The sequence below is a fragment of the Poecile atricapillus genome, chromosome 23 (genome assembly GCF_030490865.1).
Source record: "Poecile atricapillus isolate bPoeAtr1 chromosome 23, bPoeAtr1.hap1, whole genome shotgun sequence".
Classification (NCBI taxonomy): domain Eukaryota; kingdom Metazoa; phylum Chordata; class Aves; order Passeriformes; family Paridae; genus Poecile; species Poecile atricapillus.
This window is the reverse complement of record NC_081271.1, coordinates 7,224,167-7,247,980: the sequence shown is the minus strand read 5'-3', so window position 1 is coordinate 7,247,980 and position 23,814 is coordinate 7,224,167. Positions and strand designations below refer to the sequence as shown.

Here is a 23,814-nt window from a genome sequence, read left to right as displayed (position 1 = left end):
TTAGAGCAAGTTCTTGGTTTCTGTCCATTTCTCTGCTTTTGGTGTCTCTTCTCTGGTAACTGAACATAAGTCTGGCTTTCTTGGAAGCTTCATGGAAGGATTTTTGGAAAATACGTTTTTCTCTGTAGAAATGTCAATCTCTCTATAGCAGAGAGAGAAGAGCAAATGTTGTGTTGGAAAGTGGAGTGTTTGAGTGCACCTGAAATACTAACCCAAATTTGAGTTTGTGCATATTTTAACTTCTTCTCTCTCTTCCATTAAGATTCCAATACTGAATATTCAGGTGAAAATACTCCCAGCTCTTTGTACTGTGGCAGGAACCATATTCTCCTGTACAAACTACTTTGGTGTGATCTTCACGGGTGGAGTTGGCAAAAATGGATCCACTATAGCAGTGAGTACCTTGGGCTGCCAGTTCCTCCTCAGCACGAAGGCTCTTCAGCCACAGTTTCTATTTAATCCCTTCTCCATGGAAATATTTTCCCTTCAGCTCCTTGCTGGCTTGGGAAAACAAGTTAATATTGTGTGTGTAACAATGGTAGATTTAGGAGTCAAAGTTTTGAAATTCTTGATTTAAAGTACTCATTGTACTTCGATATTTGTTTTTGAATTGATGAGATAAACAGAATTATACAAATACACCTCTCACTGAAGAGTTAGTAGAAAAATCCTATGCAAAAATCCATTCAGAAGGAAATTTTTCAAGAAGATTCTGGGTTTGATCTTTCTGAAAGATCTGTATTATTTATATTACCAATGTAAAAGAACAAGTGGAGGTGCCTACACGAGCACCTTCTGTTGCAATGGTTCTTGCTGCCTAAAATCTGATCTTTTTCCCCAGCACCAGGAAGTTTCCACCATGTTCTCAGCTGCTGCATGCTCAAGTTTCACTACTTTTTCTTCCTTTTACCACTAGTTTTCAGAAAGATGTTTCTAATGTGATTTTATTTTTAACCCCTCATTGCACACCATGTGAGGGGCTCTTTGAGGTTTCTTTGCAATGTGCACATTTTATTAACCTCATGCTTTAATCTCACCACAGGGAACAAGTGTCCTCTCACCTTTTCTCCATATTGGCTCAGTGATCGCCTTGGCTGCAATGATCTACAAGAAATCTGCTGTGCAGCTCTTTGAGAGGCACCCCTGCCTCTACATCCTGACTTTTGGCTTTGTGTCTGCCAAGATCACAAATAAACTCGTGGTGAGTGTGCCAGAACCTTCCCAAGACCTGTTGCAGGAGAACTCTTTGTAGATTTTGGAGCTCTCTGGATATTCCACTGAGTAACTTCCACGTGTTTGTGCTCTGAAGAGATGCTCGTGCTTTGCTTTAAGTAGGCTGGAGGAGCAGCAGAGTCATTTTCTGTTTGAGAGGGCAGTGGGAACCTGGAGGTGATGCTGTAGTTGCACAGGCAGCATCAGAAGAGCTCAGAGCTGTTCTCCCCCTTCCCCAGCTGTTAACACACGTTTGCAATGTGTTTGTGCACGTGTGAGGAGTTGGGCTGGAACAGACACAAAGGGGAGGAAGGTTTGGCAGAAGGAGTGGGGGTGATGGTGAGGTTTGGAACACTTGCTGGGGGTTTACCTTGAAGAATTGGAGGAAAATAGATAGGGGTTAAAATAATTAACACATTTGTACAAGGGCAGAGCTGTCAATGAACAAGGGTTAAACAGCTCCTGCCTCAAGCACCATCCCAGTTCTGCAGGCTGCTGGGAGCTGGGTCAGTGCTGGACTTCACTTACAGTGGAAGAGTTTAAATTCATAGTGGAGGAAGAGTTTCTTTCTTACCAGGTTTGCTTTGGTGCTCACAGCTGTGCTGTGCGTTTGGGATGGAGTGTGGGATGGTTATGTGCACACAGGGAGGTGGGAAGGGCACACCTGAACACCAAAAATGTTCATCAAATTGTAAACAGAGAGAGATGGTGATCCTTATGGAATGAGATAAAAAGAGGTGGAGAGAGAGGAGCACCAAGTGTCCTTGAATTTTGAAGCTCTAGCAGCTGTGAGTTTTCATTTTCAGGCTCAGCTTTAAAATTTACCAGTCTGCTTCCATTTCACTGTTTGGTTTCTGGCAGGAGGAAGAGGTGAAGCTGGAAAACTTGTTAGTTTTTTTCCTGTGCTACATTCTCTGCTCTAATAAAAGACACCTCTCTGCAAACCTTGCATCTCTGTAGCTGTGGAGCACCATGGTTCAAACAACACTGTTGCAGCCACTTGAGTGTTTGATATTTTGCAGTGATGTGGCTTGAACTTTATGGTTTTGGCTTTTTGTATTCTGAAATCACTCTGCCTTGGCTGCCACACATTTATTTCTTAAATGTCTCTTTTTTTTTACTGCAGGTTGCCCACATGACCAAGAGTGAGATGTATCTGTATGACACAGCATTCATAGGACCAGCATTGCTGTTCCTTGACCAGTATTTTAACAGCTTTATTGATGAATATATTGTCCTCTGGATTGCCCTGGTGAGTCCAGGCTCATTTTGTTAATTAGCTCTGCCACTGATTCACTGTGTTGGGTGTGCCCAGCTGAGTCCCCTGGAGGGGATGCAGAGCTGAGCAGGGTCAGTGTCCCTGGTTCAGTGTTGGGATGGTCCTGGCACTGTCTTTAGGGATGGTCTGTGTGAGGGGATTGAGGCACTCCCAGTCAGTTTGCAGAACACCAGTTTGGGTGGGATGTGGATCTTCTGGAGGGATCTGGACAGGCTGGATCCATGAGCAGCCTGTCCTCGGGTCACAGCAGTCCCATGACATGATCCAGGCTGGAGAAGAGTGGCTGGGAAGCTGGGAAAGGATTTTGTGGTGCTGGTGACAGTGGCTGGACCTGAACCCAGATGTGCCTAGGTGGGCAGTGGCACCTGGGCTGTTGTGGCCATGGTGTGTCCAGAGGGCCCAGAGTGGTGCCCTGTGCTCCTGTGCTCCTGACCAGAGGGACACTGAGGGGCTGGGGCGTGTCCACGGAAGAGAATGGGGCTGGGGAAGGGGCTGCAGCACCAGGAGTGGCTGGGGAGCATCTGGGGGGCTCAGCCTGGAGAAAAGGAGGCTCAGGGGAACCTCCTGGCTCTGCTCCCTGACAGGAGGGCACAGCCAGGGGGGGTCAGGCTCTGCTGCCAGGGGAGGTTTAGGTTGGATGTTTGAAAAAAAAAAAGGTGAAAGAGTTAATCAGGCATTGGAATAAGTTGCCCAGGGCAGTGATGGAGTCACCATACCTGGAAGTGTTCAAGATCTGTCTGGATGTTGCACATGGGGGACATGGTTTAATGGTAATTATGGTGGCTCTGGGGTGATGGTGGGACTCAAACTCCAGCTTTGATGACTTTGACAGTTTAAAAGTTCAAAGCACTGCAGCAAATAATTCAAAGTTTAGATTAGAATATTTTGCAGATGAGCTGCCTTGTTAACAGGGGCTCTGTGATGGGCAATGCAGGGGTGCTCTGGCTGTGCCTTAAGCTCTGGAATGTCTGTCATGATGCCAGCACCCATCAGGAAAAGCATCCTAAATTCAACTTACCTGGGCTTAACAAATGCTCAAGTTTAATGAACAGAGACAGTGTTAACCTTTCAGTAAAACTGTGTTGATGTGAAAAGATGTTGTGTGTATGGTTATCACCACTGAGAGTTAATGGGACATTTCACAGTATCTCTGTAGCTGCTGTAATTCTTCTCCACTTTCTGATTGTAGAATTAAGAGTCTGTCTTGTCTTAGGCTGGAAGAAAGCCCAGCATTCCTAGAAACTCTTTAGGGAGTGATGCCCCATCCCTGGAGGTGTCCAAGGTCAAGTTGGACAGGGCTTGGAGCAACCTGCTCTAGTGGAAGCTCTGCCCATGGCAGGGGTGGAGCTGGCTGGGCTCTAAGGGCTCTTCCATCCCAGGCCAGTCTGTGATTCCATGGTTATTCCTGGAGCTGGAGACTCAGCTCAGTGGAGCCCGGTGCTGTGTGTGGGGAGTGTGGGCTGTCACCCTGTGGGGCACACAAGGAACATGTGTGTGTAACCATGGATGACTCTTCCCTGAACAGATCCTGTCCCTGTTGGACCTGCTCCGATACTGTGTCAGTGTGTGCAACCAGATCGCTGCCCACCTGCACATCCACGTGTTCCGCATCAAGGGCTGCCCCACGCACTCCAACCACCACTAGGGATGGGAGCTGCCAGGGGGAATGGATGGAGGAGGAGTTGGGTTTCCACAGGAGCGGATGAAGACTTGTAGGAGACTAAGGCTAAAAGCAGATAAGAACAAAGTAATTTATAATAATCAATGTTGTATAACTTTTCTTCTTTGTTATCAGTAACACTCCTTAACTAGTCTCCTGCCTGAGAGAGTGAATTCCAAGTACACCCTAGTCAACTCTCCATGTAGTCAACTTTGTTGGTTCCAAGCCTGGGAAAGCATGCAGGAAGTAAATGCTCTGTCTTTGTAATTACCTTGATTACAAATTAATCTCTATATGGTGAATGGATCCCCCCACCAACTGAAGTTTCTAATGTAGTATAATTACAGCTGCAATCTGACTTGCTTTTAATTTTAATATTTCATCATCTCTTAGTGAAATACTTGTTTAGTGTCCACTTGAAATTTATTTACTAAAGACCTGAGCTGGTAAAAACCCAGAGATATCTCACTAAGTTGTGTGGCTGCAGCAGCTGCCAGGTGGGAGCCAAGCTGGGGTGGTTTGTGCTTGTGCATTACTGACAAAGCGGTTTCATGCTGAACAGGGTCCTGCGAGCCAAGGGGTACCCGGCATGCAAAATAGTGTGGTATCTTTGTCAATTAATTTTATTTTTTTAAATAAACATTATCTAAAAAGACAACTTATTTCTCAATTTTCTTCAGTGGAAAAGACTATAAGAAAAAAAATTTACTGTTTACTTTTTTATGTATAAAACCTAAGCAAAATTTCCTTTCTGCTCTTAATAAATAAGAATTTTTGAGAGCAACAGTTGTCTTGAGATGTATGTGTTGCTCTGTCCTACTTAGACTTGTGAATGACAAACCTGCCTGTGGTTTACAGAGTAGTTTTCCAATGCTTTTATGTGAATCATGTTTTCATTCCAGGATCTTTGAGAGCTTTGCCTGCTCTAGAGTGTAGTAAGTTTGGGTTTCTGTTTTCTGTCATTGTTTTAATACTATTTTAGCTGTGGTGAACTAAGATTAATGGAGGGTTTAATTAATTGCATGTTAATGAAGTTCAGCTGGTGCACAGGCCCTGGCACTGAGGGCAGTTTCAGCCCCTGAGCAAAGGGGCTGAAGTGCAGAGCAGGGAGCGTCTCTGGGCAGGATCTGCTGCTGGGACAGAGCTGGAATGCTGGGATCCCACCTTTGGAATCCCAGCCCTCTGACCATGGAGCATCTCCCTGAAGGTGGGAAGGAAATTCTCTGTGCTGGGAGCCCAGGCCAAGGCAGTGCCTGTGGACAGTGACATGGCTCTGAAGGGGTTAAACACAGCTCATGGTCAGAAAAGAAAGGAACCAAAAAACCTCACACCTCAGTAACAGTAAATCAAAACCTCCCTCAACTCCTGGAAGCACTGATGTGCATTTCCTGTGATACCCCAGTGATCAGAAAATGTGCTCAGGGAGTGGAGAGAGAGCTCAGTTCTTGCAGTGCCTGGAGAGGTTTGGAGCCCATGTTCCCTCTCCCTGGGCAGTGCTCAGTGTCTGACTGCTGGGACTGGGCTTGTTTGTGTCCTGCAGGGCCAGCACTGAAGGGGACATGGAGGAAGGTGACTCTGCTTTGGTGGCTGCAGTGTTTGTAGGGAGAGACCAAGCTGGCCCTGCTGGGAAGCAGAAGTGCCAAGTCCTTGGGCTCAGCCTTGGCACAAGGAAGTGCCCAGGGTTGTGTTTTTGGGCTTGGAAGAGCCTTGGCTCCTTCCTTTGGGGTGGCACGGTGTCAGAAGCGAGCCAGAGCTCTTGTGTCAGCCTGGGGGCACCAGGGGGATCAGGAACCTGCTCAGGATGAGGAGGAGACTCCTGAAAGGCTTTGCCACTCCACCCTTGCACTCCAGCTTTGAATCTTGTGAGCTGCAGTTGGATGGCAGGCACAGCTGAGGGTTCTCTGGGGACCTGGCTGTGTGGCCTGGCTGGAGCCAGAGAGGGGGAATTGATTCCTGCATCCTGATACACCTGAGGCAGCTCCCAAGGGTCCTGGAGCTCTGCTCCAAGTGCCTTGGTGCCAGCAGTATCTCCATGGATGAGGTGACAGCTCTAGAATGACATTTTTAGATATAAATGGAATTCAGGGAACTCATTAATTGGATTTTAGCTGCAATGAACTGGGGAAAGGGTGGATCTGGACGATGTGGCCTCTGCTGCTGTCCTTGAAGGGGAGCAGGTAAAAGTCTGCAGGGGAATAGCCTGGAAGGGATTGAACATGCACTTTACAAACCACGTGTTTCCTTTCATCAGCATGAAGTGGGTGCAGAGCTGTTGCTTGGAAAGTGTGAGTGGTTTCCACAAATCAGATTCAGCCTTTGACTAAACACCTCTGTGCCCACTCACCCATGTAAACAAGAAAGATTCCTGCTTTCAGTCCTCAGGGGTTTAAGATTAGGCTGCTCCAAATAATTTGTTAATAATACTTGAGACTGGAGAAGAACCAAAGCCTTTAAAAGGCTGTGCAGGACCAGACTTCCATGTGCAGAACTAAAACCTGTTGCTGTTGAGGAAATGCAATAGGACACCTTTTTCTGAGCTTTTCATTCCCTGGAAGTTTGGATGCCCCCAGCCAAGAAAAAAAATTCCATTTCTCTGTTGATGTAGTTTCAGTGCTATCAGGGAGCAGTTACTGCTGGCAATCCCAGCTCTCTGAAGTGCTGCTGTGGCTCTGGGTGTGTTGACAGATAATGGAATAAATGACCTTTCCACCTGCCTTGTTTGTGCCATGGGTCATGTTGGATGTGCTTGTGGGGTTGAGAAGGGACAGGGGCTTTGTGGCCTCAGCCTGATCTCCTGATGGGCCCTTTCACTTTCTGTTGTGTTGAGAAGAGACTCAGGAGGGAGAACTGCAGTAGCTGTAGCACCTGGGCTGAGAACATGCCCTGCTAAAAAAAACACAGTTCTGCTCTGCAGGTTTTCCTCTGTTTGTAAAGAGAAGCTGGAAATTTCCACTGGGTGTTGTGTTGGCTCTTTCAGAACTGCTGAAAGAGTTCCCTTACTCTGATAAGGGGTTTAACACAGGAAAGGGGCAGGGCAGGACACCTCAGGGCCTCTTTCTGTGTCATGAAGTGTCAGTTTTGTTTCAAAGCACTTTTTACCTCCTCTTCACATCCCACCCTGCTTGCCCCAGGTACCTCCAGTGGTGCTGTGGCCTCGCTGTGAGCGTGGAATGGAGCAGAGGAGTTCAGTCATTCCATTCAGAGTTCATGGCCAGGTGGGCTGGAGTGGGGTGGGAGCAGGGGCTGTTCCTGCCCTGGAGCACTGGGAGCACTGGGAGCACTGGGCTGTCACCCCGGTGCTGGCTTGGGCAGGGTGAACCTTCCCAGGACTGCCTGCTGGCACTGAGGCTGCTGGCAGAGGGTGACACATACCAGAGCATGAAATGATCTTCCCCAGAGCAGCTGCAGGGCAGGGATTGAGTCCCAAATCAGCAGCGGGGGCTGAGCTGCCTGCTGCTGGGCCCCGAGTTCCTCGGATGGTGTGAGTTGGCCAGTGTTCTGCTGGGAACTATCTTAACAATTTAACAGAGTAAATGAGCTCTTTCCAAAGCAGGGGAACATTTCTTGGTGCCATTTGATTTGCTGTTGTAGGCTTGGATCGAGTGTTGGGCAAATCTGAAGCAGGAAGAAGGATTTAAAAATACCCTGTGGGTTGTGCTGATGTGCTGCAATGTGAGCCAGCCCCGGTGTCCCTGCTCCCCGTGTGTCCCCAGCACTGCCCACCCTCTGGGCATTAAAGACACTCAACACCCTCTGGGCATTAAAGGCACTCAACACCCTCTGGGCATTAAAGACACTCAACACCCTCTGGGCATTAAAGGCACTCAACACCCTCTGGGCATTAAAGGCACTCAACACCCTTTGGGTATTAAAGCCACAACTTAACAAATACCTGTAAAAAAAAGGAGAGTGACTTTTTACACAAGGAAACAGTGACAAGACAAAGAGGAATGGATTGAAACTAAACCAGGAGATTTTTAGATGGGATATTAGGAAGAAACTCTTCCCTGTGAGGGTGGTGAGGCCCTGGCACAGGTTGAGAAGCTGTGGCTGCCCCTGGATCCCTGGAAGTGTCCAAGGCCAGCCTGGATGGGGCTTGGAGTGACCTGGGACAGTGGAAGATGTCCCTGCCATGGCAAGGGGTGGAGTTGAGTGATCATGAACATCCCTTCCATCCCAAACCAGTCTGAGATTCCATGATTCCAGGATGTTTTTGATATTTTGATGCCTGGTGGGTACCAAGTGATGCGACAGCTCAGCTGTAACATCCCAGAGAGGAGAATGAAGCTCTGCCTTTGTCCCCAGCCTTTGCTGGGAGAAGTTCCTGGCTTGGGTTTTTGTGGGTGGGACCAGTCAGATCTGCAGCCCCAGCCCAGCTTCCTTGCTGCAGTATTTATTTCCTGGGTGAGTGTATTCAAAAAGGAGGAGAACCATCACTTGGCTTTAAACTGCTGCTGGCATCACATTTCAGAGAGGAACTGCAAGGTTTTAAGAGAAGATGGCACCAAGACCAGACCCAAGAGGATGGTGACACATTTTACTCTGGGATGGAACAAATCCTCCCTCCCTCCCCTAAGCTGTTGATCAGCTGTTTCCCCCTTGACACCCCACCACCACGTTGCCTTCACAGTTTGCTCCAGCACAAATAAATAACCTGCTGGAAATGAGTATTTTTGTTTCCTTAGCCAAACTCTGCTCTGTGTGGCACCAGTGATGCAGCAGCTGCAAGAGAGGAAACCACTGCCCCCCCTCCACCTGCTCCTGCTGGTGTTTAACAATGGTTCAATAAAACAATATAAAACAGTTGTTAATAACAAAACCTCAGGAATTGTGCAATGGGATGTTCCTTATTTACACACCCCTGGTTTGTTTTAATGAGAAGTAACGCTATTTCCTACTCATTCCTCTTTTTTTCCCCTTCTAATAATCACTCTAAACCCCTGTTGTCCTGCAGCCAGCTCTGGCTGCCCTCCCTCTGTGTGAGGTGCTGGGGGGACTGTGAAGGGCCAAGCACTGGGAGTCACAGTCTGTTCCTGGAGCAACCACGACTGGGAAAGAAATCCCAGCCTGGCACTAGTTCTGTGCAAAGAGTTTCCAGTGCAGTGATGCCCTGAGGAAGAAAGGGTGGAACTGGTGCTCAGTGGGGCTGCCCAGGCAGTGCAGGAGTCCCAGGTGGGCAGGAACAGTGTCCAGTGTGCTGCTGCTGCTGGCAGGGACGTGTCAATCCCAGTCCTGCTCCTCTGCTCCCAGGCTGGACCTCAGGAGTCCCTTCGGTGCTTCTTCTGTTCGTGGTACTCTTTTATTTTCTGCTGGAAATACGCTGTGGAGGAGAAGAAGTCATGGGTGAGTGCTGGTGTTTGGAATGGGGGATACAGAATCCTGGGAAGTGTTTATGTCCCAAACCAAGCTGGGTTATGGACACCTGCACCCAGAGAGGACCCAGGGGAAATGTGGACATGAAGTGTCCAAGGCAGGCTGGGCCGGGCTTGGAGCAGCCTGGGATAGTGGAAGGTGTCCCTGCCCATGGCAGGGGGTGCAATGAGATGCACTTTAAAGGTCCCTGCAACCCAATTTCCTGGAATCCTGGGATTCTACAAGTCTATGAAATGGGAGTGCTTGCAATGCCACCCATCCCTCTCATCCAAAACAGGCTTTATAGTGCTGGGTTAGCCAGAGGTTTTATCCCATGTGTTCACTCCTGTTTTGTGTTTCCCACCAGCAAGGAAGGGAGAAAGCAGCAGACCCAGCAAAAAGCCAGAATGGTGATGTAGACTGGGAATACAATGGGAAAACAGGGATAGTGCCATCCCTCACTCCCTCCCCAGGATTGCCCTGCGAGGTCTCACATCAAAGGGCAGAGAAGCAGCCAGCAGGGCTCCACACAGCTCACGAGAAATGGGACCATTACCTTCCTGTGGGATCCTGCTCTTCTCTGCCTCCTCAATAAATAGGGAAAACATGTTGGTCTTCACAAACTTCTTCAGGAATCTGCGGCAGCTCTTGGAGGGCATGGCCTTGCAGAAGGCTCGTTCCTGGAAGCTGCCGGAGCCGCTCCTGCCCCACTTGATGTGGGAGCTGTAGTGCCCCAGCAGCCGCACAAAGAAGTGCACAAAGGCTTCTGACACCAGGGCATTCAGCTGCTCCGAGGCTGGAAGGGGAACACGAGAGGGGGAGATGGGACCTCTGAACACAGCGTGGCCTTGTTTTAACCTGCTCTGTCTTTGCACCACAAGGAATTGCTTAGAGCCTCTGCCACTGACCAAAGATCAGACTGATTTTGCTGAGGGAGCCCTGGCTTTCCAGGGTATTGCTTTCCAGGGTGGCAGCATCTTAATGTTCTAATATTCTAATGTTCTAATATTAGATAGATATTAGCAAATATTAGCAAAAGTCCATTTTGCCAGCAGAATTATCTGTTCCTGCTCTCGTGTTTCAGAGGACAGAGGAAAAGCCAAGGGATTACCCCAGTAAATAGGGGGAGAAACATTCCAGACCAGGTGACTTGAGTAAAATCCCTTGGCTGAAGTCTCCAGCCTTGGGGAGGGCAGACTGGGGCTGTTTTACCATGCCAGACGTCCTTACTGTGCACGTTGTTGTTGTTGTTGTGCCTGTTCAGAGACGTCAGCATCTCGTTCTGCAGCTTCCCGGGCAGGATCTCCTCCTCATCTCCCACCTGGAAGGCAACGGGGCCGTGAAGCAGCGCAGGGAATCCAGCTCAGGGGCCACGTGCTGGGGCAGCCCATGAGTGGGGCTTTCAAAGCTCATTAATTAATCATCATCACAGTGTCCTGCAGAGCTGGGGGTGTGGGATATGCAGTGCATGGACCCTGCTCTTGTAGCTCAAAGGCCAGGAGCGGTGGCTGCAGACATCCTCACATGGATGTTCCCCCTGGGAGGGTGCCACTGAAACAGCAATGCCCCAAAATCATACAACCACAAAATCCCAGATGGGTTTGGGTTAGAGGGGACCTTAAAGCTCATCCCATTCCCCCCCCTGCCATGGGCAGGGACACCTTTCACTAGCCCAGGTCTCTCCAAGCCCTGTCCAGCCTGGCCTTGGGCACTTCCATGGATCCAGGGGCAGCCACAGCTTCTCTGGGCACCTGTGCCAGGGCCTCTCCACCCTCACAGGGAGAAATTCCTGCCCCAAATCCCATCTATCCCTCCCCTCTGGCAGTTTGAAGCCATTTAAAAGTGTGGAAGCTGTCAGGTAGCTGACACCAAAGGAAAAAAGGCCCTTCCTGGGGTTCTCCAGGCCACCCCCAGCCCCACACCCTCACGGGGAGGACCTACCGCCCGGATGATCTTCCCTTCACAGAGATCAACTATCAGAGCCTGAAAGAAAGCAGGGAGTGACCAGGTTTAGCCCTGCCAAGACATCTGGACTTCCTCCCACCCATTTTGGGATGGGACTGGTGTCACCAGCCCACGAGGGTGACAGGAGAGGGATCAGCTCCTCTCTGCAGGAGGGACATGGCCAGGGGGACCAGGGCATTCCCCACAAGAACAATTTTTGCTGCAGGTTTGGTGGCTTGTCCCCACACAGCTTTCCTTTGCTTCAAGACTGGGGTGACCCAAACAGCAGCTCCTGGAGCCACAGGGGCAGGCAGCTCCCAGGGACGTGCGGAGGCATCGCCCCAGGTGCCAACAGGAGGGGACGTGGAGGACACCCTGATTTCCCTGGGTGGGAAAAGGGCACAGTCAGAGCCTCCGGCCCCAGGGCCAAGCCAGAGCTGGGGACACGGATGAACTGATGGCTCAGTGCAGCTGCCCTCCCCCCCAGGTGAAATACCTCCTCCATCGGCTGCTCCAGGACCCGCTGCAGGTGCCGCATCTGGATGCCAACCATGAAGGGTGTGGGGCAGCACACGGTGTCCAGCAGGCACTCGGGGACCACGGGGATGTAGGTGTGAGCCCAGGTGAAGGGGTACAGGAGAGCAGCCACGGCGTGAATGCACTGGGACAGGACACTGCGGGACAGGCAGCCAGCGGCAGTGTCACGGCAGGGAGGAGGACACATCCCACTCCAAGCTCCTGTGTGTCCTGTGCCACTCCAGGGGCATTTTATGGGCATTTTTAGAATAAAGAGATCAGGACTCACCTCAGCTCCTCAGCCAGGAAGATGAGCCGCCGCTCCAGCGTGGCAGAGGCGAAGATGTGCAAGATGAGGTGAGGGCTGAGTCGCTGGAGCAGAGCCTGGAACTCCACGTGCTCCAGGTGGGCATCCACAGGCCGTGTGAGCTCGATGAGCTGCCAAGGAAGAGCCACACAACCCCAGCTTAGGAGGGGCAGCACTCCTCCCATCCTGCCCTGGCTCCCTGAGAAGGTGATTTGGAAGCAATTAATGCTTTTAATTAACGACCCAGCATTTGCAGCATCTTCACTGTGCCCATGTGCAAGGGACAAACCCCATCTCATCCTGCTGGGAGATTCACCCTGTGCAGCTCAGGGGAGCCATCAGTGATGGGCACTGTGGGGCTCTTTATTTGGGCACTGGATTTTTAACCCAAATTCCCCTTTTCTCCAGCGCTCCCACGTTCCTGGCAGGGGGTGGCAGGGACATGTCCCATCTCAGTGTCTGACAGGTCATCTGTGAGCTGCCAGGAAAGAGAGGAGTGGGGTGAGCATGACTTCTACAAATGCCAAAAAACCTTCCTCTGAAGCCTCTCAGTCAGGACAAGCCTGGCAATTCCTGGCTAAGATGTCCCAGAAGTGAGAGACCCAACAGATATTTGCAGGTGGGCTGGCTTTGCCCTCAAGTCCTCGTGGCAGCCAGACATGGTGAGTACTGAAGGGTTAACAGGGATGTTCATGACACAGCCCTGGCCCCTCTCCCCATCCTCCAGTAAGAAAATTCCCTTCTCCATCTGCCTTCCCACCAAAGCAGCATCTTCACAGCATCAGGCTTGGCTGGGCTCCACAGCCCCTCTTCAGCACAAGTCCTGTCTCATCCCCAGCTCTCAGCCCAAGCAGTACCCAGGATTTATTTCCCCTCCTTTCCTGGTCTCAGTGGTCTCCTTGCCTTGCTGCAGACCCTGCCTGGAGCCCCAGAGCTCTTTCGAAGAACATCCTCATTCCTCCTTGCTCTGGCAGCCCAGGCTGTGCTTCCAACCATGGCCCTGGGACAGAACATTGAGCAACCTGCAAAGTCTTGCACAAGCTCCCTGATGAAGAAATCACTTAGATCACCAGCTGCTGAACTGCTCTAGAGAGGAGGGATCCTGCTCTCAGGCCCTCCCTGGCAGGGCACAGTCAGAATTGAGGATATTTTGCCCAGTGCCAGAGTGGATCTTCCCCATTTTTCCAGCTTGGCTTTGCCACAAGAGAAAGAAAAAGCAAATTAAAAGGCTGTGCCCATGTGGGTCTGGGCTGTGTGTGGGCACGATGAGATCTTCTCATCCATGCCTGGATCAGATATTTTCTCCACAGGAAAAGACTGGGCTTGTCACACACCTGCAGCTGCCTGCCCGGCTAAAGCAGGCAGGAATCAGGACTGTGAGCTGGGTATGGTGGTATGGAGAAGAGAAAAATCATGGAATCATGGAATCAGCAGGGTTGAAAAAGCCCTCTAAGATCATCAACCCCACATTCACCACTAACCCCCATCCCCAAGTGCCCAAGCCACGTTAATGTGTTTTTTAAACACTTTTAGGGATGGTGATTCCACTGCTGTGCTGCACAGGCTGTGCCACCTCTTTTGGGAAGAAATGTGCAGCCTGTGACAGCCCTGGCAGCGCTGTGCTCCCTCCCCAGCCTGCTGGAGGAGGTGATGCTGGCTCAGGAGCAGGAGCAGCTCCCAGCCCCTGGCACAAGATCCCACTCTGGCATCAGGGCCAGGCATGTCCCAGCATGGAGAGGATGTGGAGAGGTTTTTGTGTGGCAGCTCCAGCTCCAGGCTGGGGGAGCTGCAGAGGATGCAAAGATGGGGCAGCATCCCCTGGGGATGGGCTCCATCCTCATCCTCGCTGCTCTCTCCTGGATCAGGAGGGAAATGAACACCCATGAATATGGGAACCCAAGGGATGAGACCCCTGTCCCTGCCTGCCCTGCTGCAGTGAGCACCCCTGGGTGCTGCAGGTGTGGAGGATGCTCCCAGGTGCAGCCTGGGCTCCTGATGAGGCAGCAGCCCAGGAGGTGCCCCCGGGTCCCCCACCAACCTCAGTGCCTGACTCGGGGATGAAGCTTTTGACTGTGACAGTTTTCCCTGGAGCTGGAAAGGGCGATTCCCGCAGGCCCTGCATGAAGGGGTAGATCACTGCCATGGAGATCTGGCGCCTCTTCTCCACCTCGTCCAGGATCTGGGTGAGAAAGATGGGAGCCAGGAATCCCCAGCAGACAAAGGAGAATCTCCAGGGCCAGCACTGGACCAGAGCCACCACGTCCCTACCTTGGAGAAGAGCCCAAAGCAGCCCAGGCAGCTGATGATGCAGAAAACCTCAGGGAGCCGGACACCACGCCCCGATGGCTGCAAGAGTGTAGGAAAAGGATTTCAGCATCTCCCAGCCCCTGCAACAGCTCCATGCTCTCCAAAGGGATCCCCACTTGCTCCTCTTGAATTCCCAGTCACTCACTGGGGGATTTTCACAGCTAGGACCAAGGCCAAGGATGCAGCTGATGCTGGAGAAGCAGAGGGTGCCCAGAGACAGTGATGTGAGTGTCTAAGCTGTTCATTATTTTGGTGCAAAGTCCTTTGCCATATTTCCAAACTCTCCTCCCACCCAGACATTCTCCAAGACATCCTGCCCCACCATCCTTGGGGTTAATCCTGCTGCAGCAGGGGCCATGGGAATCAGTTCTCTGGCTTTTTTTTTCCTTTCCAAGTGGACTGTCCTGGGTCTGTTTGCTTCCTGCACTTCCAACCCTCCAGACATTCAGCTCCCAGGATGAAGGGGTGGTGGATCCAGCAATTCCCCAGGCTGTGGCACAGGGATGTTCTCCTGGGTTTATGTCCCTGTTTAAAGCAGCAGCCAGGGAAGGCCATTGCACCTCAGAGCCCCTGAGCTGGTCAAAGCCCCGAGCTGAGAAACAGCCATTGCTCAGGTGCAGTTTTTGGGGATGGGGCTGACAGCTCCCAGCTCTCTGGCACCTGGATGGCTGCACTGCCATCCCCATCCTGATCCCAAGTGGGATTTGCAGCCATCCTGCCACTGCAGACAAGGGAAAGGAGCCAGGGAAGCTGTGGAAGCCAGTGGGGAATCACAGAACTGTTCAGATTGGAAAAGCCCTCCAAGATCTGAAAGGCCAAAAGTCAGCCCAGAGCCACCACATTCACCCCTAAACTCTGTCCCCAAGTGCCACATCCACAGGCTTTGGCAACACTCAGTTTCCTCCATCCAACACCCGAGTGATGCTTCAGCAAAGAGCTTTAAAAACCCCCTTCAGGCACCCTCTGGCTGCTTCTCATCACTTTCACTTCTGAGGCACATCCCCAGGAGCTGAGCTCTGGGCAGGGCAGGGGTGATGTGTCCCCCTGTGAGGAGGGGTCACCCCTGCAGGGTGTGGGAGAGGAGGGCTCACCAGCAGCCGCCTGCAGTAGCCGATCTTCCTGCTGCCATCCACGTTTGTCAGGACAAAAGAAAAGGTTTCACTGCAAGGAGAGAAAACGGGGCTGGGATGGACTGGGCTGAGCTGAGCTGGTCCTTCCAGCTCTCACGAGTCCATCAGGGTGAGGGCCCCAGCCCAGACCCTCAGTGGGGCTGTACCTGGTGAAGTCAGTGACAGGCACCCAGTTGTTGCCATCAGGGAAGCAGAAGAGGGGGATGGCTTGGAGGAGACGTTCCTCCTCCTCCTTCTGGCCCTTCAGCAAGTTCTCACGCTGGAAGGAAGCGATGCCAAGAGTCAGGGAGATGGAGAGTTCCCCTTGTCACCAGGAATGGAGTGGGATTGTGAAATGGGGTCTGTCTCAAAGCGACCCCCAGCTCTGAATGATGCAAACACCTCCCAAAAATCCAAACTTTGACTTTCACCCCATGGACAGTGAGGCAAAGCAGAAAGACCCTCTGAAAACTGGGATTTCTTCCTGTGCCACTCCCTGAGGTGTGATTTCCCCACTGTGGTCTCCCTTTTTGGGACAGGAGGCCAGGGACAAGTCCTGGGAGTTTGCTCCTGGGGTCTGGGGCTGTGACCCAAGGCCATGGGGCACTTTTCTCCTTTTACAGCTTTAATGACAGGGAAGGAACAACATCCCTTTCTCTTCTAAATGTGGAATTCATTTTATCAGAAAGACAGGTACCTTTGGGAACTGGTAGGTTATCTTGGGTTCATAGTGTCCATCTGGCATCTTCTTCAGCGACACCACCACCAGGTACTCGAAGAAGAACTGTCCAGCAGAGTAGAAGAGCGAGCTCCGCTCTCCCAGCTTCCCCTGTGGTACCTGTGGGGGGGCGTTTTCTGCAGCAGAGGCCCCATCTTTTCCTTCTGAAACCAAAAAATAATAAAAAAAATCAGATCAGAGTGCAATGGGGGGTGTGAGGTGACCTGAGGGCAAGGGAGGAGCTGCAGAGTTACATGTGAAATGGCTGAAGTGGCGGGAGGGAACCAGGTCCTGGTGCTCAGGACTTTTGGTCCCCAAAAATGAACAGCAGGGGACATGAAAAAAAAAGAGAAATGCCTTTTATGAGTCTTTTAGGGAAAATCTTAAGACACCCCCAGCCTTCCTTTGCCCCAGCCCAGTGAGGCCAGAAGGATGCCCAGAGCAAAGCAGGCACATGGAATGAGGGAGAGCAGATGGACTCTGCATTAAACATCTGCAGGGAGGTGTGGGAATGTGTTTATAGCAGTTAATTTTATTCCCTTAGGGGAAGTAAACAGCAAAAAACCAGCCAATATCTTGTTTGGGCACCTCCTAAAGCTCCAGTCAGATGAATCCCAACCTCTCCCTGCTGAATGTCCTGGGAACTGCTGATTGCAAATGAGCTACTCAAGGGTTTTCCCTAAACCACAGCTCCCAGAGCAAAGCAGTTCCTGGAGATTACAGCCCAGTTCTTGTTGGGCTGGTTGGGGAGGCGAGCTGGGAAGCAGCAGCTGCCACACCCTGAACAGCCAGGAACAGGAGGGGAAACAGCCCCATTCAGCCTGGAATGGCCACAGTGGGACAGTGAGATCCAGGGGCTGGAAAGGAGTTAAATGCCAGACAGAAATTGCAGCCAGGCCATGCCACAGCTCTCCCCTCTCCCAGACACCACTTGTGCCTGCCTTGATACCCTTGTTCTTGTCCCACCTCTGACTATGGAGCAGAAAAGTTGAGCTGTTCTTTTAGGAATAGCAAGGAGAGGATGTATGTGGCTGGATGAGATTACTGCCTCTTGCAATTTGTCCCCAGATCCCAGAGTTTATCCCTGGGCTCTTCTGGTTGTGCCACAGCTGGGTTAGGGCAAGGCATGGCTGTGATCAGCTTCTCCCATTATCCTTCTCCTTGTGTGGCATCCTCCTCCAAAAACAGTGCTGGTGCCTACACCTTCCTCCAGCTCCAGAGCCACCACCAGTCTAGAAACACCTCTCCAGCCTTTGTTCCAGGTCACTGGGAGCTGATGGGAACAGAAGGCTCATAGGAAGAGGAGACACTCGTGGTCCCATCACAGGATGTTCCTTCCCAGGGACCAGGAATGCCTTTCCCAGCTCGGGGTGGGGAGATGCTCAAAGAAACCCCTTCATGTACCCTGGGGCTGCCCCACCTCCACATGCAAAGTTTTGCTCTTTGGCAAGGCAAAATTTATCCCCAAGAGGTCCCTTTGCAGCAGGTGAAGGACAAGGGCTGGCTGAGGATGCCTCTGGTTTATCCTCATTGGGGATCATCCTGGACCTGCCCAGTGGGGTGCTCCAGGCCAGGGAAAAGGTTGTCAAGGTGTGCATTGCTTCTTCTGCTCTTCCTGGGATGCTCCAGCAATGGCTTTGATCTGGTCCCACCTCAGACCCAGGCAGGAGGAGGTTGTTGGGGGCACCCCAGGGAACAAGGCTGGGCCATGGGAGGGCTGCTGGTGTCCCCCGTCCACTCTGGACACTGGCACTGGTTGTTTTCCCATGACCAGGGCAAGATGAAAGTTCAGTTAAATCCTGCCCATCCAGTTCCACTCTGCATTTCAGGGAACACCAGGTGTGCCTTCCAGCAAGGACTGGATTTGCATTTAGTCCATGGGGTTTGCAAGCAAACAAGCCAAACCTGCTGCTCTGGAGAGCCCGGTGACACCAGGCTGCAGCTCTGCCTCCTGCAGCGTGCATCAGTGACAGGTCTGGCTGCAAAGAGCCTAAACCCCCCCAGACCACAATTCCCCATCCCTGGGCTGGGAGGTGAGCTCCAGGGATGGATGGATGAGATGAGCTCCAGGGATGGATGGATGAGATGAGCTCCAGGGATGGATGGATGAGATGAGCTCCAGGGATGGATGGATGAGATGAGCTCCAGGGATGGATGGATGAGATGAGCTCCAGGGATGGATGGATGAGATGAGCTCCAGGGATGGATGGATGAGATGAGCTCCAGGGATGGATGGATGAGATGAGCTCCAGGGATGGATGGATGAGATGAGCTCCAGGGATGGATGGATGAGATGAGCTCCAGGGATGGATGGATGGATGGGGTGAACGGTCAGGCAGGCTCAATGTGGGGTCAGAGATCCCAGCGCTGCCCCAGAGCAGAGGGGCTCACACAAAGCAGGGTGACAAGAGCCAGAGACTCTGCCTGGCTCAGGAAGATCCGGGGAGCACCCCCAGCCCCCCAGCACTGGGAACATTCCCTGCGAGGAGGGGAAGGAGGGCCAGGGGGCTCTGGGAGCTCCTGGATGGAAAGCAGCTGCCGATGATGTGGATCTTCACCCTCCCATCCACGGAGAGGGCAAAGGCTGCTGCGGCCTTTTCTTATCTCCGAGGGCTGCGCCAGCCCCACTCTGCCTGTGGCACAACCGGTTTCTTTCCTCCCGGAAAACTCCGAGCTCTGCTGTGCCAGAGTTTCCTGGCCTGGTTTGGGGGGCAGCTCAGCTCCCCGAGCTGCCCACCTGCCCCAGAGCAGGGGAAATGTCTTTGGCTTCATCGCACCTCTTCTGCTGAGCTGGGGACGTGGAGCTCACACGGGGCCAGAGCCCCGAGCAGGCGGGGAAGGGAGCGCAGAAAGCCCCTGAAGCAATAAATGGCTCCAGGCTCTGTTCTGGCTTGAGATACGGCAGCCAGAAAACCCTGCCGGTTCGGTATCTCGGAAAAGGTAACAAATCCCAAAGCACCAACTTCTGCACCTCCTTCTGAAGGCTCTGCAACACCCAACACTCCTGAGGGTCTCCCTCGGGGGTCCCGCCGTGGATCATCCCCACGGGTGTCCCGGATCCCACGAGCCCGGATTGCCATTGTGCAGTGGGGATGTGGGGAGAGAGGGGATCTGTGGGGAGAGAGGGGATCTGTGGGGAGAGAGGGGATCTGTGGGGAGAGAGGGGATCTGTGGGGAGAGAGGGGATCTGTGGGGAGAGAGGGGATCTGTGGGGTGGGCTCAGGGATCTGTGGGGAGAGAAGGGATCTGTGGGGAGAGAGGGGATCTGTGGGGAGAGAGGGGATCTGTGGGGAGAGAGGGGATCTGTGGGGTGGGCTCAGGGATCTGTGGGGAGAGAAGGGATCTGTGGGGTGGGCTCAGGGATCTGTGGGGAGAGAGGGGATCTGTGGGGTGGGCTCAGGGATCTGTGGGGAGAGAGGGGATCTGTGGGGTGGGCTCAGGGATCTGTGGGGTGAGCTCAGGGATCTGTGGGGTGGGCTCAGGGATCTGTGGGGTGGGCTCAGGGATCTGTGGGGTGAGCTCAGGGACCTGTGGGGTGGGCTCAGGGATCTGTGGGGTGGGCTCAGGTGCTCAGGTGGGACGGGGTGGGCTCAGGGAGGTGGGGTGCAGCTCTCGGGATAGACCGAACCCCCGAGAACGGAGCAGGAGATGCGGTGAGTCCCGAGGTGGGCTCCGGGGGGCGGAGGGCGAACGGGGAGGGCTGGAGGGACCGAGCGGCTGCAGCTGCCAGGGAACGTCCCCGCTCCAGCTCCCGCAGCCGCGGCACCGGAGCTGGACCCGACACCGGCACCGGCACCGGCACCGGAGCTGGACCCGACACCGACACCGGCACCGGAGCTGGACCCGACACCGGCACCGGCACCGGAGCTGGACCCGACACCGACACCGGCACCCCCGGAGCCCTCCCGGCTCTCACCTCTGCGGCCGGCACGCCGCAGGCTCCGTCGCAAGAAGCTGCTGATGGAAGCCATGGTGGTCCCGGTGCGGTCCCGGTCCCGGTACGGTCCCGGCACGGTCCCGGTGCGGTGTCGGTGCGGTGTCGGTGCCGGTCCCGGCGCGGTCCTGGTCCCGGTACGGTCCCGGCGCGGTCCCGGTCCCGGAGCGGTCCCGGCGCGGTCCCGGTACGGTGTCGGTGCGGTGTCGGTGCCGGTCCCGGCGCGGTCCCGGTGCGGTGTCGGTGCCGGTCCCGGCGCGGTCCCGGAGCGGTCCCGGTGCGGTCCCGGTCCCGGCGCGGTCCCGGTGCGGTGTCGGTCCCGGTCCCGGAGCGGTCCCGGTGCGGTCCCGGAGCGGTGTCGGTGCCGGTCCCGGTCCCGGTACGGTCCCGGCGCGGTCCCGGTGCGGCCCAGACCGGCCCGGGGGAGGGCTCGGCTTCCGCCCGCCGCGCTTTCGCTTTCCCGAGGGAGGAGGGACGGCCCGGGGTGGGGAGGAGGAGGAGCGGACGGCAACACCTGGCAGCGGGCGGACACGGCCGGGGAGAGGGACACTGAGGCACGGGGGAAACCGGGAAACCGGGAAAAACGGGCACGGGGGACCCGCGAGCATCGGGAATGAGGAGAGCAGGGAGCCGAGGATGACAGGAGGAACCGGGGATGTGAGATCGGGAGTACAGGACACGGGGGTAAGGGAAGAACTGGGAATGGGAGTCCTTGGGCGCTCTGGGGCACCAGGCACGGCAGTCCCGGGAGGATCCTGGATTCGGGGGAGCATCGGGAACGGGGGAGACCTGGCTGCACAAGAGCAGGACACCGGGTACGGGGGTACCGGGACCTGAGACCCGGAGGGCACGATGGTCATTTAGGCAGCGGGAATGGGGGAGCTGGGAACACCCCGAGCTATGAGGATGCCAGGAGGAACCGGGCCGGGGACATCCAGGAGAATCGGGCACGGTGACACCGACATCACCGGACACAGAGGGGGCTGAGCATCCCCTCAACGGGGCTGCGCATCCTGGTGGGGCCGGCCTAGGCTGGGGTCCAGCTGCGACTGGGCACAGCGTGGGAATCGGGGCGTGGACACTGGGAACAAGGCTTGCCCTACATCACAGGGGACAGAAGTCATTCCCCAGTGCTGTATGTTACATTCCCCAGTGCTGCAGCACTGCTCAAACACTGCTCCAGCCTCCCGGCCTCCCCCAGTCCCTCTTCTCTCCGGGACCCAGCAGCGCAGGGAGCGGTGCCCAGCGCAGCCTCTGCAGGGTCGGAGGTGACGCTGGCCCGTCCTGGCCCGTCCCCTCCAGGGTACAGAGGTTTTGGTGTCTGTCACCTGCGGTGTCGCAGGGAGCCAGCCCATCACCCGCTCCGGTGACTCCACCGTGCTTCATTCCCGTGCCGTGGGCTGGGAATGGGCTCGTCCTGACCCATCGGGTTGTGCTTTACCCCGGGCTGGCGTTTCCCTGCCGGTCAGAGATTTATCCTCCCTCGCAGAGATCCGGAGAGATGCTTGGTCCAGCTCTCGGGCTGGAGGCCGGTTCTGCCCTCATGGCAGGAGAGAGGAGCCGTGTCCTGCTGGAGCGATCCGGGCTTTTCCTCTCTCGGGCTTTGCCGGGTGGTTTCACTGCTCCGCACACACCAACAGGGAAAGTCCCTTAAAAACCAAGGGTATCTTTAAAAGAAAAATCCCCCTTTCCCGTTCTCAGCCTGTCTGCCAATATTTCCTGTTTTTGAGTAGTGCTTATGCCGTAACTAAGATCCATTCCAAGCCAAACAATTCTCTGATCCGAAAATTGAAGTAATGAATATCTTCTGTGTTCCTAATTAAACACACCGAGGGACCTTGGGCGCAGTTACCAGTTCTTGGACTCCAGGTGTGATGAGCTGTGCACAGCTCCCAGCCCCGGTGCCAGTGTGTGTTTGCGGCTGTAGAACAGGTTCCCTACACCAAACCTCCTCATGTTTTTTATTTTTCAACATCTCCCATCCCTCTCCCTTTCCCGAGTGTGGGCTGGAGCTCGAGGATGGGTTTGCAGCCTCTAGGAACGGCCTTTGCCAGCTTGCAGAGGTGGTGGATGCTTCCAAAATCCATCCCCAGCAGGACACGTGCCTCTGATTCAATCAGGATGCTCCTCCTCAGAGGGGCTATCAGGGAATTGCTGCTCCACGAGTCATTTTCTGGCTTATATTGAGTGGGTGGGAAAGCATTTCTGCTTCCCGGAGGAGAGAACAGCGTGTTTGTTTGTGCACAGGGCTTGTTCCCAGGACAAATTTCCTCTTGGCACTAAAGGAAAAGAAAAAGGGGTTTTCCCCTCGATTTTGGAGGAATACGCTTGCTTCCTGGAAATTCGCGCCACCTTAGGAGAATAGCTGATGCTTTCAGCCAGAGGAAAACCCCCGAAATTCTTTGATTTTATACCCATAAACACATTTTTTCCCCGTGCTTTCTCCCTCTAAGGCAAGTCTCTGACTGCCATCCCGCCTGGATAACGCCGGGATTCCGCTCGGGCGGCTTCTGTGCGGGAGTGGGAGCGCCGTGTTCCAGCACGAAACCTCCGCTCCCGAGGAAACACTGTCCCTTTGTGCCTGCACAGCCCAGCAGCAAACCTTGCGTTGCTGAGAGGTTGAACTTTCGAATATCGCCACTGAAAGCTCCTTTCTGCGGGAATCCGGCCGCTCATGGGGACAACAACCGGGCATTGTGGGACCCTGGGGGCCGCTGCGGCCACCGCGCTCCCCCCGCTCCGCTGCTCTGTGGCCGCTGCCAAAGTCATTTCGCTTCCCTGACCAACCCCAGGGACTTTTGTATTTGGGTATTTTCCCCTCCTTGAGGTCCCGACGCTGCTGAATACGGGCTGGAATTCGGATTTCTGCAGGCTCGGTGCGCTCAGACCGCGAATGTCCCGCGGGGGGAGCGCTGAGAGCGGTCCCGCATCGCCCTGGGAGCGGGCTGTCCTCACCGCTGGGACCCTGCTTGCACCTCAGCTTCCTCCTCCTCCTCCTCCTCCTCCTCCTCCTCCTCCTCCTCCTCCTCCTCCTCCTCCTCCTCCTCCTCTGGCCCTGCAGCCTGGCCTGAGCCCGGTGCATCTTCCCCCTTCCCCATCCCCTTGTGTCGGCTGTTTCCATTCTGCCCGGAGCGCCCAGGCTGGGATCGGGGTTTGGAGACGGAGGATGGAGCGCAGTCACCTCGGGAGGCCACCGAGGGCAGCCCCAGGATGCTGGGAGCTCAATGGCCTCTTTTCCAACCTTTCCCGTGTCAGGGAGTTTCTCCCACTGGATGGCGGCATTAGAGCAAAGAAATCTCCCCGGGAGAGGGGATCTCCACTGGGGAGATTTTTGGCCCTGGTTTTCTGGCTCTCAGGGGTTTGTGCTCGGGCTGGGGATGTGTGAGTTCAACACCCTCGTGCTTGCACCATTCCTGCCACTGATGCTCAGCTCTCTGTCCTGTTCCGTGCTCCATGGTCCCTCCCAGCATCCCCAA

The 23,814-nt window shown here is 54.1% G+C and overlaps 2 protein-coding genes across 16 annotated transcripts in view; one reads left to right on the top strand and one right to left on the bottom strand.

Moving 5' to 3' along the window:
- Positions 1–4,809, top strand: part of CEPT1 (choline/ethanolamine phosphotransferase 1) — a 30,267-nt gene extending 25,458 nt beyond the window's left edge. For all 11 annotated transcript variants that reach the window (XM_058855548.1, XM_058855551.1, XM_058855543.1 and 8 more), the window contains exons 6-9: positions 263–394; positions 1,043–1,201; positions 2,339–2,464; positions 4,017–4,809. In XM_058855548.1, coding sequence (XP_058711531.1) covers positions 263–394; positions 1,043–1,201; positions 2,339–2,464; positions 4,017–4,136 — 537 coding nt within the window. In that variant the 3' untranslated portion in view covers positions 4,137–4,809. The remainder of the gene's footprint in view (positions 1–262; positions 395–1,042; positions 1,202–2,338; positions 2,465–4,016) is intronic.
- Positions 4,810–8,364: 3,555 nt separating this feature from the next.
- On the bottom strand, positions 8,365–23,474 carry DENND2D (DENN domain containing 2D). Of its 5 annotated transcripts, none has more exons than XM_058855523.1 (15): positions 22,805–23,474; positions 20,690–21,034; positions 20,578–20,616; positions 20,321–20,392; positions 16,384–16,568; positions 15,854–15,966; positions 15,669–15,738; positions 14,539–14,616; positions 14,309–14,449; positions 12,253–12,401; positions 11,944–12,121; positions 11,445–11,486; positions 10,734–10,824; positions 10,060–10,299; positions 8,738–9,471 (listed from the first exon to the last, which is right to left on the bottom strand). In XM_058855523.1, the coding sequence occupies exons 1-15, from the start codon at positions 23,457–23,459 to the stop codon at positions 9,410–9,412; spliced, it is 2,460 nt and encodes an 819-aa protein (XP_058711506.1). In that variant the 5' UTR covers positions 23,460–23,474; the 3' UTR covers positions 8,738–9,409. The 5 variants fall into 5 exon arrangements, with proteins under 5 accessions (XP_058711510.1, XP_058711509.1, XP_058711506.1 ...); XM_058855524.1 differs by having other exon boundaries at positions 8,739–9,471; positions 20,321–20,398; positions 20,596–20,616; XM_058855525.1 differs by lacking the exon at positions 20,578–20,616 and having other exon boundaries at positions 20,321–20,398; positions 20,669–21,034.
- Between the last annotated feature and the right edge of the window lie 340 nt (positions 23,475–23,814).